The sequence below is a fragment of the Lacerta agilis genome, chromosome 5 (assembly GCF_009819535.1).
Source record: "Lacerta agilis isolate rLacAgi1 chromosome 5, rLacAgi1.pri, whole genome shotgun sequence".
NCBI lineage: Eukaryota > Metazoa > Chordata > Lepidosauria > Squamata > Lacertidae > Lacerta > Lacerta agilis.
Window position 1 is genome coordinate 24,194,784 of NC_046316.1, and position 14,756 is coordinate 24,209,539.

General features: G+C 39.1%; 1 protein-coding gene across 5 annotated transcripts in view; it reads right to left on the minus strand.

The window, feature by feature from the left end:
* Positions 1-5,283: 5,283 nt before the first annotated feature.
* The window catches only part of JMJD1C (jumonji domain containing 1C), a 112,438-nt gene continuing 102,965 nt past the window's right edge, over positions 5,284-14,756 (minus strand). For 3 of the 5 annotated variants that reach the window (XM_033148931.1, XM_033148928.1, XM_033148930.1), the window contains 9 exons: positions 14,425-14,703; positions 13,371-13,539; positions 11,813-11,933; positions 11,588-11,718; positions 10,744-10,866; positions 10,025-10,164; positions 9,059-9,235; positions 8,522-8,653; positions 5,284-6,479 (listed from right to left, as the gene is read on the minus strand). In XM_033148931.1, coding sequence (XP_033004822.1) covers positions 6,390-6,479; positions 8,522-8,653; positions 9,059-9,235; positions 10,025-10,164; positions 10,744-10,866; positions 11,588-11,718; positions 11,813-11,933; positions 13,371-13,539; positions 14,425-14,703 — 1,362 coding nt within the window. In that variant the 3' untranslated portion in view covers positions 5,284-6,389. Of the gene's footprint in view, positions 6,480-8,521; positions 8,654-9,058; positions 9,236-10,024; positions 10,165-10,743; positions 10,867-11,587; positions 11,719-11,812; positions 11,934-12,587; positions 12,698-13,323; positions 13,540-14,424; positions 14,704-14,756 lie in introns of those variants that run through there. The other 2 variants (XM_033148929.1, XM_033148932.1) reach the window with 2 other exon arrangements.

The window sequence follows — 14,756 nt, forward strand, 5'->3', positions numbered from 1 at the left end:
TACAACGAAGAAGAGAATCCTTGATGCATGAATGGAAGTAACGGCAGTTGCCAGAACTTGACTGAAAATAAAAAGTTTGGGTCAGTTTTGAATCTTACTTGTTCATTTGAACACATAAAGCTGATGAATATTGAGTCAGACCACAGGTCCATCTAGCCCAGAATCACCTCTGACTTGTAAAATTCCAAGACCGTCCTTTAACAGCAATCTCTCAATCCCATGATTTGAGTTCCTTTTAATCAGAGAGGCCAGGCAGGGAACCTGTGGTGATGTATTTGCGCATTGAGATACAGTTCCTTTCAAAGCAGTAAGCACTGGAAGCAATTTAGTTTATAAAAGGGAGCTGTGGACTCCCACCTGCATAACCAGTGAGCAGGGATGATGGGAATTGTAGTCAGTAATACCTGGTTGGACTTTGGGTTCCCCATATGTTCCTTGAGCAGGCAGGGGGTGACGCTGTTGCAGTTGCTAACCCATTGAGGGAGCCATTTGCATCTTTAAGCAAGCTGAGGTGAAGGACTTCTGCCTGGCCTAGAAACAATACAGACACTGTACTACCTAGCCAGTTATTGCAGTTCCAAGTATTGCCAAGGAAGTAGGGGCTGCATCTTTTTCTTGAACACCACCTCTTTCAGATCTCTGAAGCTGCAGTACTAAGTTTCAGTTCCTATAACTTTTTAGTGATAGCTGGGGGCAGGCAGGAGGGATTAAGCATTTGTAATCTCATCTACCACATAATGAAAGGCAAATGGCATTTCCGTGTGCTCTGGCTTCCATCATGGTGTTCCGTTGCGCCAGAAGCAGTTTAATCTTGCTGGCCACGTGACCTGGAAAGCTGTCTGTGGACAAACGTGGGCTCCCCGAACCTGAAAGCGAGATGAGCGCTGCAACCCTATAGTTGCCTTTGACTGGACTTAACTCTCCAAGGGTCATTTACCTTTACCTTACCCATGAAAAGGCATATGACACGGGCACATTGGGCAGAAATGTGCAATGGCTTCAGGTGGGGTGATATTTACGAAGCAGGTACTCTGCATGGATGTCCAAATGTTCCATGTCTGGATACATGCTCTTCTACCCTGTGAGTTGCATCACTACCCAGTTAAGTGATGGAACCTAATCAAGAGTTCTAACAATGAAACTATGCATGGATTCTCAGTAGCAATATTTGTGCTGTAGCAAACCAAATGTCAACCTCGTCCACTTTCGATGGTAGCAATTCAGGTATTGCAAGCAAGCCCAAAAGCAGACCGCAATGGAGAAGAAAACTCACCCTGTTTGGCCCCAGCTAGGAATCCACTCTGTTAACAGCTTACTGTGTTTTGAGTCATGGCCCAGCTATAGCACAGCATCCTGCCTTCAGCAGGGACCAGCCTGCATCTGGAAACAGTGCTGAGAACTCTCCCACCATTTTTGGTGGCTGGAGGGTTCCCTTTGAATGCATAAGATATTATTATTATTATTATTATTATTATTATTATTATTATTATTATTATTATTATTATTATTATTACATTTATCTACCGCCCTTTTCTCCAAGAAGCTTAAGGTGGTGTACATGATTCTCCCCTCCCAATTTTAGCCTCACAACAACCCTGTGAGGTGGGTTAGGCTATTTCAGCTAATAGTAGTTGTTAAATCTTACATTACTGTTCTGATGCAGTCATTTAAACTAGTAGTAACAAACGCCTCCAGTTAGCTATGCTCCTGAAGTGCAGTAGTCAATTTCACTGGCTATCTCCAAGACAGGGGAATATGACAGGCTTTCTCGCCACACACTTGAGCATTTTTGATTGATACTGCTTCCTTTGGTTACTACTTCCAGCTGAATCTAAACACTTTGCTTTGGGTCACAGTTCAAGAATGAGTCTTGCCTCTTTTCTTAGCTCTGGTGGAATAACTGTTTATTCAAAAATGAGAGAAAGCCGCACATAAATTCTGCTCCCGCAATATTATGTTACTTCCTAGTAGCTAGGACTAAGTATTTAGAAATATTATACAAAGAGTGCCATCTGCTGGACAATGCTGTTTTCTTTACACAGTACCCCAGCGGTTCTGAACTTAAAATCACAAAGTTCAACATACTGCAGACCCATGACATTACATCCTTTGGCTATACACCAAAATGTTATGTAACATCACATAATGGTTTACTATTATTTGTAGGAATATTAGTATTCTATGGCATTAAATCCCCAGTATGCAATGTAATATGTACAAAATGGAAACCAAATCCATGATGCTACAATCATAATTAAATAGATCCTATTTAAGCAATTTTGCTGCTTCTGAGTTGCAGATCTTGATGGAATTTCTTTGATGGCAATGAGGACACTGCTGTGCTGGACCCACTACAGACTGAACCTGGAAGTTGTGTGTGATTTTTAAGATCTCTGCACCTATCAAATTTAAAAGGGGGGACCAGACATTCATTTCTGCTCTGCCTGTTTGCTCACCACAGCAACCACTTGTCGTAGCTAGACCACAGAAATAACGTCTATGAGTATAGCAGACACATACTTTGCCAAAATATGAGTCATGCTATCCAAGCAAACAGAAAACAAAATTGGTGGCACCTGTACTTCATCACAAAATAACAAATACATAGTCCTGGGAAGAAATTTGGTGTTAAATCGTAACAACTGCAACAATCCATGTAATTTTAATATGTTACTTTCAACAGATAAAAGGATTGGGAGAGACACAGTTGAGAGAGAAGCAGCTTTGTTTTAACAAGTATGGGAAAAGAGTGCTGAAGGCGAAAAAGTTTACTAAGTTCATGTACCACCTATTTGCCGCTACACCTGTCTTATCCCAGATGTAAAGAAAGGCACAGAACTGAACAGGCTGTATCTCTTATGCATTAAAACCACCAGAAGCAACTACTGTTCACTCCAGCACGAGTTGCATTTTTCAGGTGTATACAATTACCATCTGGTCTGAAGAACACAGCACAATTTATGAAAAGTAAGTGAGGGCCAGAAATTCCTGTTTATAGATGACCCATCAGCATGTAGATTTTAAGGACTTACTAATCTTTCTCATGTCTTCAGCTAGAAATCTATTAACACAATACTGGGAAACAGCCACTAATTTAGCTCTAGCAGAGAAATTAAGGAAGCATCCCAGAGCACTAAGAAACACAAAGAGCAAAGACGATTTTGAAACGGTTTATACAGTACACTGGAAAGGACAATGTTGTTTCTTCAGCACCAGCTACCCACAGCTCACTGTTACACAGAGATTAGGAGACACTGAACTGCTATAATCAGTTCTAAACTCTTAAACAAACCTGTTTAATATTTGACTATCGCTTACATTGCACATGCATGGAAAGTTTCTTGGTGGGATGCAGGCCAAGAAGTGACTTCCTTTCAGGCATGAGCAGAACCTGGGCACTTTTAAATCAACAGCAGAGTGCTTTAGTGTGCTTGAAACAGTCTTTAAATCATCTGATACACAGATTAACCAATACTTTATATCAGGCATGGGCTGACTTCAGGGTCACTGGATCTACATTTGTTTTCTACTAGAAACAAAGGAACACTAACTGGAGCCTGGCATAAAATATGGCATGGGAGCTAAACCAGTTACTTGAGAAGTGGAAATCTGCAGTTGTGTTACTACAGATCAGCTTGTGGTTGTTAAACTCCTAGGAGTTTAACCATTGATGCCTCGCAGGCTGGGTCTGTTGGGAGCTGGGAGTCTATCAAATGGAGCATCACAGGTCAGCCATCCCTGCTTTACATGGTAACAGTCCAACATCCTCTTTTAACTCTAGTTCTGCTGCTTCAGTGATTCAGCATTTACCTAAGTCAATAGTTTCGTAGCCACAAGGCAGTTTCATACACTAATATCGGGCCCAGTTCAGAAACTCAAGAACTGGGTGGTGACAGTCAAAATACGGTGGGGGGAAAACAGCAGACATTATTTCACCATGTAGATTGGAATATGAAGGTCCAATTTGTGCACCCTCCTATTTTAAAGCAGCAGCAGCAACAACAGCAACAGCAACACCACCACCAACAACAACGGTACCCCACCCATCTGGCTGAGTTGCCCCAGCCACTCTGGGCAGCTTCCAACACATATAAAAACATAATAAAACATGAAACATTAAAAAGCTTCCCTATACAGTGCTGTCTTCAGCTATCAAGCATATCAAGTGACTGCCTTGTAAACCTGCCAACTCCACCAGACCAAGATTGTTTCCACATAAATGAATGTCTGAACTGGGCCTTAGAATTCTATTTTTTTTAAGTCCGCAGAATGTTTATGCATTTGTGTGTTTTACCTTTGCTATTGCCTAGCTTGTAGCTGAAAACACATATGCAACAGACTAAACAGGAAATTTTTGATCATGTGGTTCTATCATGTAATATTTGCCATATTCTGTTTGTTTGTGGTCTCACTTTCCTAGTTAAAATGTATTAGTTACTATGGAAACATTGCAGTTGTTACAGAGTGAGCATAATGATGCATTTAATTATTTATGTGAGGATCTCTCACATAAAATTCAGGGTGTGTCCAATCTTCCGCACGCATCTAGAGACTGTAACCTTCTCTTCCTTCAAGGCCTGTTATGTCAAGGTAAGGTTTTGCTACTTGCAAAGCAATAACAGATCCAACAAAAAGGGACAAGGGTTGTGATCAGCCACCTAGAGGGCATTTGCAGTCTCTCTCCAGTCTCCAGCCTTTCTCCCCCATGAAAGCTATATGGCTATAGTGAAGATTCTTATTCCTTTGGCTATTGACTAAGAGGACCAACTACATGCTGTATGTACCACAATAATGCATAGTTAGCCCCTAACTGATGCAATTAACAGAGAAGCCTAAAACCTTGCCAAAACTTTGGCTAAATAATGTCACGTCCAATTTACAGATGGAATTTAAAGTAGAACATTTTCAAGTGATTAGATAGTAAATTTTAACATGGATTGAAACTTCATTTATGTTGCTTACCCATATGTGGGTAACTTAGAATAAGACTATTACCCATTAACATCTAAATACAGTCATTGGGATGCTGTGCTTCAGAAGTACACAAAATATTGTAAAATATGCACTATACCACCAGTGCGGGGAAAGCGTGTGAAGACTTCAACTCTTAAATTGTTATTTGTAAATGTGAGCTTCTACATAACATTTCATAGCACAAAAGTTTGTCAAGGAGTTTGTCATATTTTATGAGTCTGCCAAATGCAATCTTCCTGACTGATAATAAAAGTCCAGGTTTTTTAATATGGTAATTTGAACTGTAATTAACGACAATACATAACAAGGAAGGATTTAATTTTTTTTTATTCTTCATTAGATAAACTTTCTTTGGCTCAGCCAGTTGAACTGTGCTCTAGCACATGTGAGCAGTTTCATATGAAACCTGGAGAGGGCAGAAAGATCCACACTAATTAAACACACAACAATCTGTCTTTTACAATAGTTAACATTACAGACATCTGCAACCACTGTGAATGAATGAATGACTCAGACATGTGCATTTTTAACAAATGTGCCACAAAACATGAAAAACACACACAATGAGACAACATTTGATAAAGTCCTTTTAATGGAAAATGTAAAACCCCTTTCAACTTTCAATGTACAAAGCATGTTTAACACTTGCACTTTTAACAAATTAAAGCAAGCCAATGTTTTAAAAAAATACATCATTGAATGTATATATGTATATATTTACATAGCATATTAAGTTTAATATTTAGCTTTAAAAGTTCACATAAATTTTACCAAAATGAGACAATTTTTAAATAAATTACACCTTTTTGAAAATGTTTTAATTGTACTCTGAATAGCTTCAATAAAATACTGAAGTGTCTGTAATATCTATTTTATATACTTTATATTGTACAAAGTTTACAGTTATTTGGCAGTAATTTTCAGATCATGACATGACTGCTGTGCGGTTTCAGCAATATCCCAAATGCAGGCAATAGCTGGTGTTTGTGTCCTACTCTCACAGTAACTGTCTCAATGTAGTGAAAAATATCCAAGTTATTTTAACCAAACTGTACAAATCACATTTACATTTGATCAACAATAGAGCATAGAATTCTGTGTTTTCTTCCGCAAAAAAATAAATACATCTTAAATCTTTGACATTTTGAAAATTTCTTTTACAGTATAATACAGAGCAGCAGAGTGCTACTTAGGATTTCCAATTTCTTTTTTAAAAAAACCCTCTCGTTTAAATCACAACAGCTGTGATGAGAAGCTAGTTTGTTGCAGGTCAGTAGCAAGTAAAATACAACAAATATATTTTCTTGGCACTGATGGTTCGTGCAGCTTAGATTAGTGAGTAGATTTCTTTTATCGTAAAGAAAAAACGATAAAATACGTTCTTCTGACCCAAAAAGGACAGAGAGCGTGCACACTTAATTTTCCTCCATATCTTCTAGTTCATGTTCATGAATCTTCAAAGCTCTCACCATTTCCTTAACTGTATGATACAAAATATTTTTAATCTGTAAAAATAAATTTGGAGAGATTGGTGATTAGCAGAGTACCAGACAATGTAAAGGAAGGCATAAGAGAGGAAAACACTTAAAGGGAAAAAAGAGTGCATCATTTTTGGAGGTTATTTGTTTACAATCAAGTGGCACAAAGATTAAGAGCACTTTTATAACTTGTATAAAGCCCTGAGCTCACACGGGGTCTAAGCCTGTTCTTTTAAAGGAGAGAACACAATACTGGGTGGGGGCACAGAGCAAGTTCAGTATACCCAAATTGGTTGGCCTATTATAAGGCACTTTCTCCCTGAGGAAAACAGGAGAGGGAGTAGAGCAGGGGTTGGCAAGGCTTACCTTGCCTGGGCCAGTTCACTGCCGCGGAGCCCCCTCCATGGGCTGGATCACGGGCGCGCATGACTGGGCGCGCCTGCAATTTCCAGCGTCTCCATCTGTGCAGATGCGATTTCTGGCACCGCGAAAGCGAGACCCCGTGCCGCGCTGATTTAGTGCAGCATGCGGGGACTTGCCAAGCAGGCGGCTCAGTTCGGGGGCAGCTCGGGGGCTGGTAAAACAACCCTCGTGGGTCGCTTGTGGCCCATGGGCCTTAGGTTGCCAACCCCTGGAGTAGAGTGAGCATATACAAACCCAAGATGTGCACCTGTCATATAATAATAATAATAATAATAATAATAATTTATTTATACCCCGCCCATCTGGCTGGGTTTTCCCAGCCACTCTGGGCGGCTTCCAACAGAACATTAAAATGCAATAATCTATTAAACATTAAAAGCCTCCCTAAACAGGGCTGCCTTCAGATGTCTTCTAAAAGTCTGGTAGTTGTTTTTCTCTTTGACATCTGGTGAGAGGGCGTTCCACAGGGCGTGTGCCACTACTGAGAAGACCCTCTGCCTGGTTCCTTGTACTTGGCTTCTTGTAGTGAGGGAACCGCTAGAAGGCCCTTGGCACTGGACCTCAGTGTTCGAGTAGAACGATGGGGATGGAGACGCTCCTTCAGGTATACTGGACTGAGGCCGTTTAGGGCCTTGTTCCTGTCATACCATTATATGGCCTTATTGGAGCCCATAACCTTGTTCCCATATAGCAATTATTTTGGATTATTATTATTATTATTATTATTATTATTATTATTATTATTATTTACATGCTGCCCATCTGACTGGATTGTCCTAGCCACTTTGGGTGGCTTCCAACAAATCAAAACATTAAATACAGTAAAACATCAAACATTTAAAAATTTCCTATACTGTTCCAAAAGCTAAGGATCTACTTAAATTGTATTTTAAAATACATCGATAGGATTTTACACATACATACACAGCTGTGTCCTAATTCTACAGGGAAGGGGGAAATGGAGAGTCCATTTTTCCCCCTTTACTATGAACCTAATACATAGTCAGCGTCCCCTTATTTAAAAAGGCTTATTTAATTGTTACAGCGGCCATAAGCAGAATTAGCCATGGTTTTCATTTTATGTATTTTTCAATTGTAAACTGCCCTGTGATCCTTGGACGAAGGGTGATATAGAAATTTAATAACTATGTTGTGCCTTCGGCACATATTAAGTTGTATATTTCAGTATTGCTATTGTATGTTTATTGATGCAGCTCCACCTACTGGCCAAAAAGAATGTTGCAACGGATGGCAGTTGCTGGCAGTTGCTGACAGAGGGGAGGGAGGTTCCATTTGGTGAGAGAGCCTGAGGGATTTCTGTTACATGTTTTCCACCGATGGTATCGCATCGTTGTTTTATCCGATCTTTGTCTTTTAAATAAAGTTAGATTACTGAAACAGTCTCTTTATAAAGGACAGAGGGGTTTACCTGCCTGTCAAGCTACATTAGTCATCAGACAGTGTAGTGCGATACAGAACAAACACACACACACACACACACACACACACACACACACGCCAACGTGAAACTATCACAAATGAAAGTGATACTACTGTCTCATATTCAATGCACACATTCAAAGTTAACATGAGAGAGGACTGATGTTTCATAAGAAATGGAGTTATGACAAGCACTCATTTGTTACCTGCAGCTTATCATCATAATTGATTTCTTCCTTCGAGAGCCTTAATTCTTGTGTTAAGTGAAATGACTGTATAAGGTGCTCTGGAGACACAAAGTCTTCAGTTACTTGAATACAGCTATGAAAATTCTGTACCTGAGAAAGAAACAGAAACAAAAAACAACAACATTCTGAATTGTTCTTGGGCAAACGAAAAAGCAGTGTGCATTGATCAGAGTTTTCGAAGTCACCGAAAAATCCTGTTATGCGTTCAAAAACCTGTAGAGTTGCATGTAAATTTTCCAGCTGATTACATAGGAAAATTGTGTGTGTGTGTGTGTGATTTTTATCAGCATGAGCATTGCATTAGCTGTAGGGTCAGCCCTCTGACCACCCCACGATTGCTCTCTCACACATACATATGTGGAGAAGGGGTGCACGCGCGCGCGCACACACACACACACCTGTTACCACCTTCACACATCCTCTTGGACACCAAACATTACAACAGCTTGTCTGAGGTATCTAGTGACTCTAGTAAGAATAAATTGGTGTTTTTACCTGGTGAAGTGCTCCTGCTGGTAAAACAATGGCATCACCAAGGAACTGGATTAGAGTGCAGGTTTTTACTCCATATTCTTCAAAAAGTCTTTGACGGAGTTTTCTGTTTACATACCAACTCTGATCACGTATCGGATCATGTTCTGGCAAAACATCTAAACCTTGTTCTTTTGCCATCTGTAATATGTTATAAGCAAAAGTGAATGCTGTGTGGGTTTTAAGTAATATCTATGTTCACAAAATCCTTTCATTCTAACATCTTATTTCTTAACATAAATATAGTTTCAGAACTCTCCTATGAAACTTTGAAAACCTCAGGGAAAAATGGGGGGGGGGACTGCTCCCTCCCCCATGTCTCGTACAGACTGCTTGAGCCCTATCTCAGAGATATTATTTAAAATATTTATATCCTGACTTTTGGTTGAGGCTCCTACAACTGACTCGTAATCTAAAATAACTTTACTCCACCAGATTTCACCTGGTAGAGGAACTAGAACAAAGCTTCCAAGAAAAACCTTAAGGCATCCTTTCCCAATGTGGTGCTCTTCAGATATTTTGGATTCTAACTCCAACAATACCTTACATTAGTGATGCTGGCTTGGGTTGATGGGAGTTGTAGTCCAAAACATCAAGAGGGCCCCAGGTAGGGGGAGGCTGTCTTAAAGCAGAAAAACACAAATGCAACTGAAGGGAAGAAAACCTTCTTATTGTCTGGATAGTCACTTCCTGCGAGTGAGCATAAGTGTATTCAACACTCCCCACCCCAAAAATGAAGGATCCCATCAACAACTCAATGAGTACTGAGCATGCTCAGTGGGCAAGGAATTCTGGCTGACTGTTAGGGGAAAGGAAGGAAAACCTGGGGAAGGATGATGGAACTGAGTGGCTGGTACCCAGAACACAAGCATTTGCCCATCACAAATCTTATACACAATAATACCAATATACATTCGTTGTAAATCTAACCTTCTGTAGAAACTCCCTTATCTTGTCAGCATCCTTGCTGGCATAAATGTGCCACAAAGCACCAGGCAGTTCACTTGAATCCTTCAGTCTTTTTCTTAGAAGATCATCCAAATCTTCCTCTTCAAATTTCTTTAATACCACTGAGAATTCAGAAATGCAATTACTTTCCAGAGCTGGATAGATTCTTGCTTTAGATTCAGCACTTTACCATAAATCTCTCCCTCCTTGTTAAGGGGCAGGGTGGAGCAAAGCCACATTCACCAAGTAAAAATTATAATGGAACAAATCTAAAACAATAAGAGTACCAAGGGAAAGCTTAGAAACACCTTTGCTACACAAAGGCTTTCTGTGTCTCCGTGGAAAATGCCAGAATCCAGTTTGGCAATTCACCCTCCCCCAGTGCCACAGTACAACCTATTCAGGAGGGTTCCCTAACTTTATGAGGGTCTTGGGAAGTGCAGTGAGAAGAGGGGGGCAGAAAGGTTTTTCTCTGCCAAACCCCTGCCATGAGCACTTCCTAGAATATAAGTCATTACATCCAATAATACTTTGCAAAATGGGGCGGGGGGAGGGAATGTCCTTTAATCTGAATGAGCACCAAAGGATTGTTAAAGTATCAAGTGGGACTGATTTATTTACAGGGTGTATATCAACTATTAAGCAAGTTGTGTCAACTCATATTTTTCTGTGTAATAAAGATTGTAATATTTTTACTTTACCTGATTTTGAAGGAACGCCATTCCCTTTTGCTATGCCAACGCTGACAAGGATGTTCACCACATCAGATACCTCAATATGAAGATTTGTAGTTCCTATATCATGATCTTTAGCAGCAGCTACACCTTTTTCAAACAGAATATATGGAATATGCTGAAGGGCATTTTAAGGCCTTCACAAATTATCATAGACTTGTAAAATGTTTTCCTGTGAAATTGTTTTCTTAAACAAATACTGCTTTTATAATGTATAAGATTAGGAGTTAGCAGTCCGATATAAATTGCCCACACTTACCGTATATCAGATATCAATGATGGTGTTATTCGAGTAAGTTTTACTCAGATGAGACCCACTGAAATTAATGAACATGCCTAAGTTAGGCCCGTTAATTTCAATGAACCTACTCTTGAGTAAAACTTACCTGAATACCACCCAATTATTTCACTTACATCAGGAGCATTAATGTGTTTTTTTCATCTCAATGTACATTGAATATGTACATGTATACTCCCTCCTCTTTCATCAGGGAATTCTGTTAAGTGGCCAAGTTAACTGACCTTTGTAATTCCCTTTTATAAAACATATTTATATTACCATGACCACCTTATCACATGCTTTGACCCTCTCAAATTTATTGATTCTTCCATTTCCTATAAACTTGCCTTTCTTAACCTTTCCACCTGTTGTTCCTTCTTTGAGATTTCCCCAACCTCTTTATCTCTTCTTCATGCTCATCACCACTTTTGTGTCTCTGGCTCTTCCAACCACTCAAAAGGCGAGAAGGTGTTTAATAATGAGGAGACACAATCCCCTGACCTGACAAAAGCAGTATTGTAAGTTACTTACCATATGCACTGCATAACCTGGGCCCTAGATCTGGGCGCACAAAAAAACCTGGCAAGTATGAAGCTAAATTCAGTTTTCCTTCTGGGTTGCAATATTCAGGCAGTGGCAAACATTTTAATAAGTCTTCATATCTGACAAAATAAGAGTAAAATTAACAATATAAATAATTTTTCAGTAAACAAAAAGCCCAACCCATCAACTGATGAGCTAAATAATACTAAATACCTTGCAGGCATCATGGTCTTGAAATCATCTCCTGAAGGAAAGTCTTTCAACTTAAGTATAACTGTTTCTCCATTTTTAATTTTTTGCCGTTCTGCAAACAGTGAAGAGATCAGTGAGTGTGCTACCAGATGGGGGAAACTGGAATTTTTTATAATGGTTTTAAAATAACTTAGAAGATAGCCCATCTTTTTGATTATGGAATAACAGGGTTGATAAGGCATTTACCAACATTTGGGGGGGGGGGAGAGATCCTGAAATTCCAATTCTTTGGCACTGATATCTGATATTAAAACTTCTCTTCTAGTTAATACTACATTGCAATTCGGTTTGGTTGTATACTCAAATTTTGAATGTATAAAACACACACACTCTAAACATTTAAGCATTTTAGAGATTGAAATACAGAATGGAAGATATATGAATGTACATACTATACTGTTAAATGACAAAAATGGGTTTTCAAAAACAACATTAAAGTATCTTGTGATAGAGCAAAATGCACACTATTATATAGCAATACAGATATTTTCCAATTCATGCTCATAACTGTCACTGGAAGTAATTGCTGTCTCTGATCTGATTTTTTTTTTATCAAGGAAGCGGCCTACAGGTTCATGTTGAGGTTTTTCTTTTTAAAATAAAATAAGAAGAACATATAATTATGAAATATTACTAAGGCTTATTTTGCATTAGTATATTATGTAGAGGGAGGGTTCTGTCAAGTCTAAATACTTTTCAACTTTACTTAATGGAAATAATTGAGCAAACAATCAACTCTTGGACAATTAATACCATCCTGTCCCAAACTAAATCTTCTCTGGCAAATAATGAAAAAGGAAGGACCTCCACAATTCTCTGAGATCTTCTTTTTCCAGATTATAGATACCGTATTTTTTGCTCCATAAGACGCACTTTTTTCCTCCTAAAAAGTAGGGGGAAATACCTGTGCGTCTTATGGAGCGAATGGTGGTCCCTGGAGCTGAATTGCCCAGGAGCCAAAAGCAGATTGTGCTTTTTATTTTACAAAGAGAAAAGGGAGTGTTGAAAGGACCCCCTCAGCAGCTGATCAGAAATAGATCGGGAGAGAGATAAGAGTCCCGGCTCCCTTTCAGCCCCGCCCTCCTTTGTTGAATGTGCTGCAGAGGGAGGTTGTTTGTTTCCCCAGGACATGTGACTGGCTGATTAGATTATCTGTCTGGAAACAGTAGAAATGGCTGCAAAACCTTTAGCTGATCCTCAAAAAAAAAAAAAAAACACCAAAAAACAAACAAACCAGGGCTTTTCCCTTTGCAAAAAAGCTGCAAAGCCTTTAGCTGATCCTAAAAAAAAGGCCTTTTGCCTTTGCAAAAACAGCTGCAAAACTTTCAGCTGATCCTCAAAAAAACAACAACAAACAAACAGGGCTTTTAGAGGAGGAAAACCAGAAAAATGTTTTTTTCCCTGGGTTTCCTCCTCTAAAAATGAGGTGCGCCCTATGGTCCAGTGCGTCCTATGGAGCGAAAAATGCGGTAGGTATTTTATTTGGGTCTGTTATAGTCATATACAAAGCACAACATACTTGAAACTTCTTCAAAGCCATCCCAAAATTCCTTGACACTGCCACTGGAAGTAATGCTGTCTTTGCAATTCAAGAGATCAGCTTTGAGATCACCAAAATCTGAACAAATAAATTCTGCCTTCCATAAGCTAGCATTCAGTTTCTTTTGCATTCCAGACACTAATACGGGCTGAAAAGGAAAACAGAAAAGTGGAAATAAGCAAGAGCACTTTAAAAATGGATTAACGCATATTTCCATGAGTCTTGAAAGGACATATTGTCTTCACTGCACAGAAGTTTAGAATATTAACTGCTCATCAATAAACATTGGGACATCTTCATTTAGGCATGTGAATTCTTTAACATAGCATGGTTTTAGGAGTTTCTACTATTTTCATTTGTCTCACATTTCAAGTTCTTTCTACTATTTCTCAACTCATTTTCTTAGATGTTGATTTGCAAGACTGCTGTTTGTACTACCAAGAGCTCAAAATTAGTCCAAACATTAGTAATATCCTCTATGAAGAATTCTTAAGGAGTTCAGATTTACTATCAAAACAATAACCAATAAAACAATTTACCTGCTACTTACTGCATAATGAGACTTCATACTTAAAAGCAATTAATTTGCCAGCAATGGAAATATATAGTGAGATGCAACATTGTGTGAGTGTCCATCAGTTCATGCAATGGGGCTTCTTCATCTCCTCCCCACTGCAGCCCCCTAAATCTGCTCCACAGAATTGCTGAATGCTCCAGAGCAGGTTTTTTTGAGGGGGGCTGTAGTGGAGAAAAGAGAAACCACAAGTCTTGTTTTGTAAACCATATATAACGAGGCAAGTGCAGTTAGTGAGGGACTCTGGCTGAAGCATTAGGAAGTGGTAATCCTCAGGACACATTTGGCTGCATCCACTGACAAATGGATTCTCTCCATTTAAACTCGATAACCCTCATGGTCCCTTCCAACTCTAGAATTCTATGAATCTATGAAATCCAACAACAGATCTAAAATTAAGGTGCAAGCATGCTGTCTAATAAGCCCCTTTCTAGATGCTGAAGGGCATTTTAAACATACCTTTCCTTGCTTCCAACAATCTTTGAAAAGTTTCCAGTTGTTGCTGTTTTTATGATCACTGAGCCATAAAATGTGTTTATCACAGAGCCATGAATGTGGAACATCACTGAACAATGTGCTGCAGTCATCTGTAATAAATTTTCTCTCATCTTTTGGCTGATCCTTCACTTCAGATTTTACATTTATCTTTGGTGTTCTATTTGGTGGAATCTTGTTTTCTACAACTGAAGCAATTATGTCCTCAAGAATGTTTGGCATCGTCCTTCCACCTTTGCTACTCTATTGGGGAAAAAATGAGGACTTAAGCAATATTGAACTTGTCAGGAAGAAAC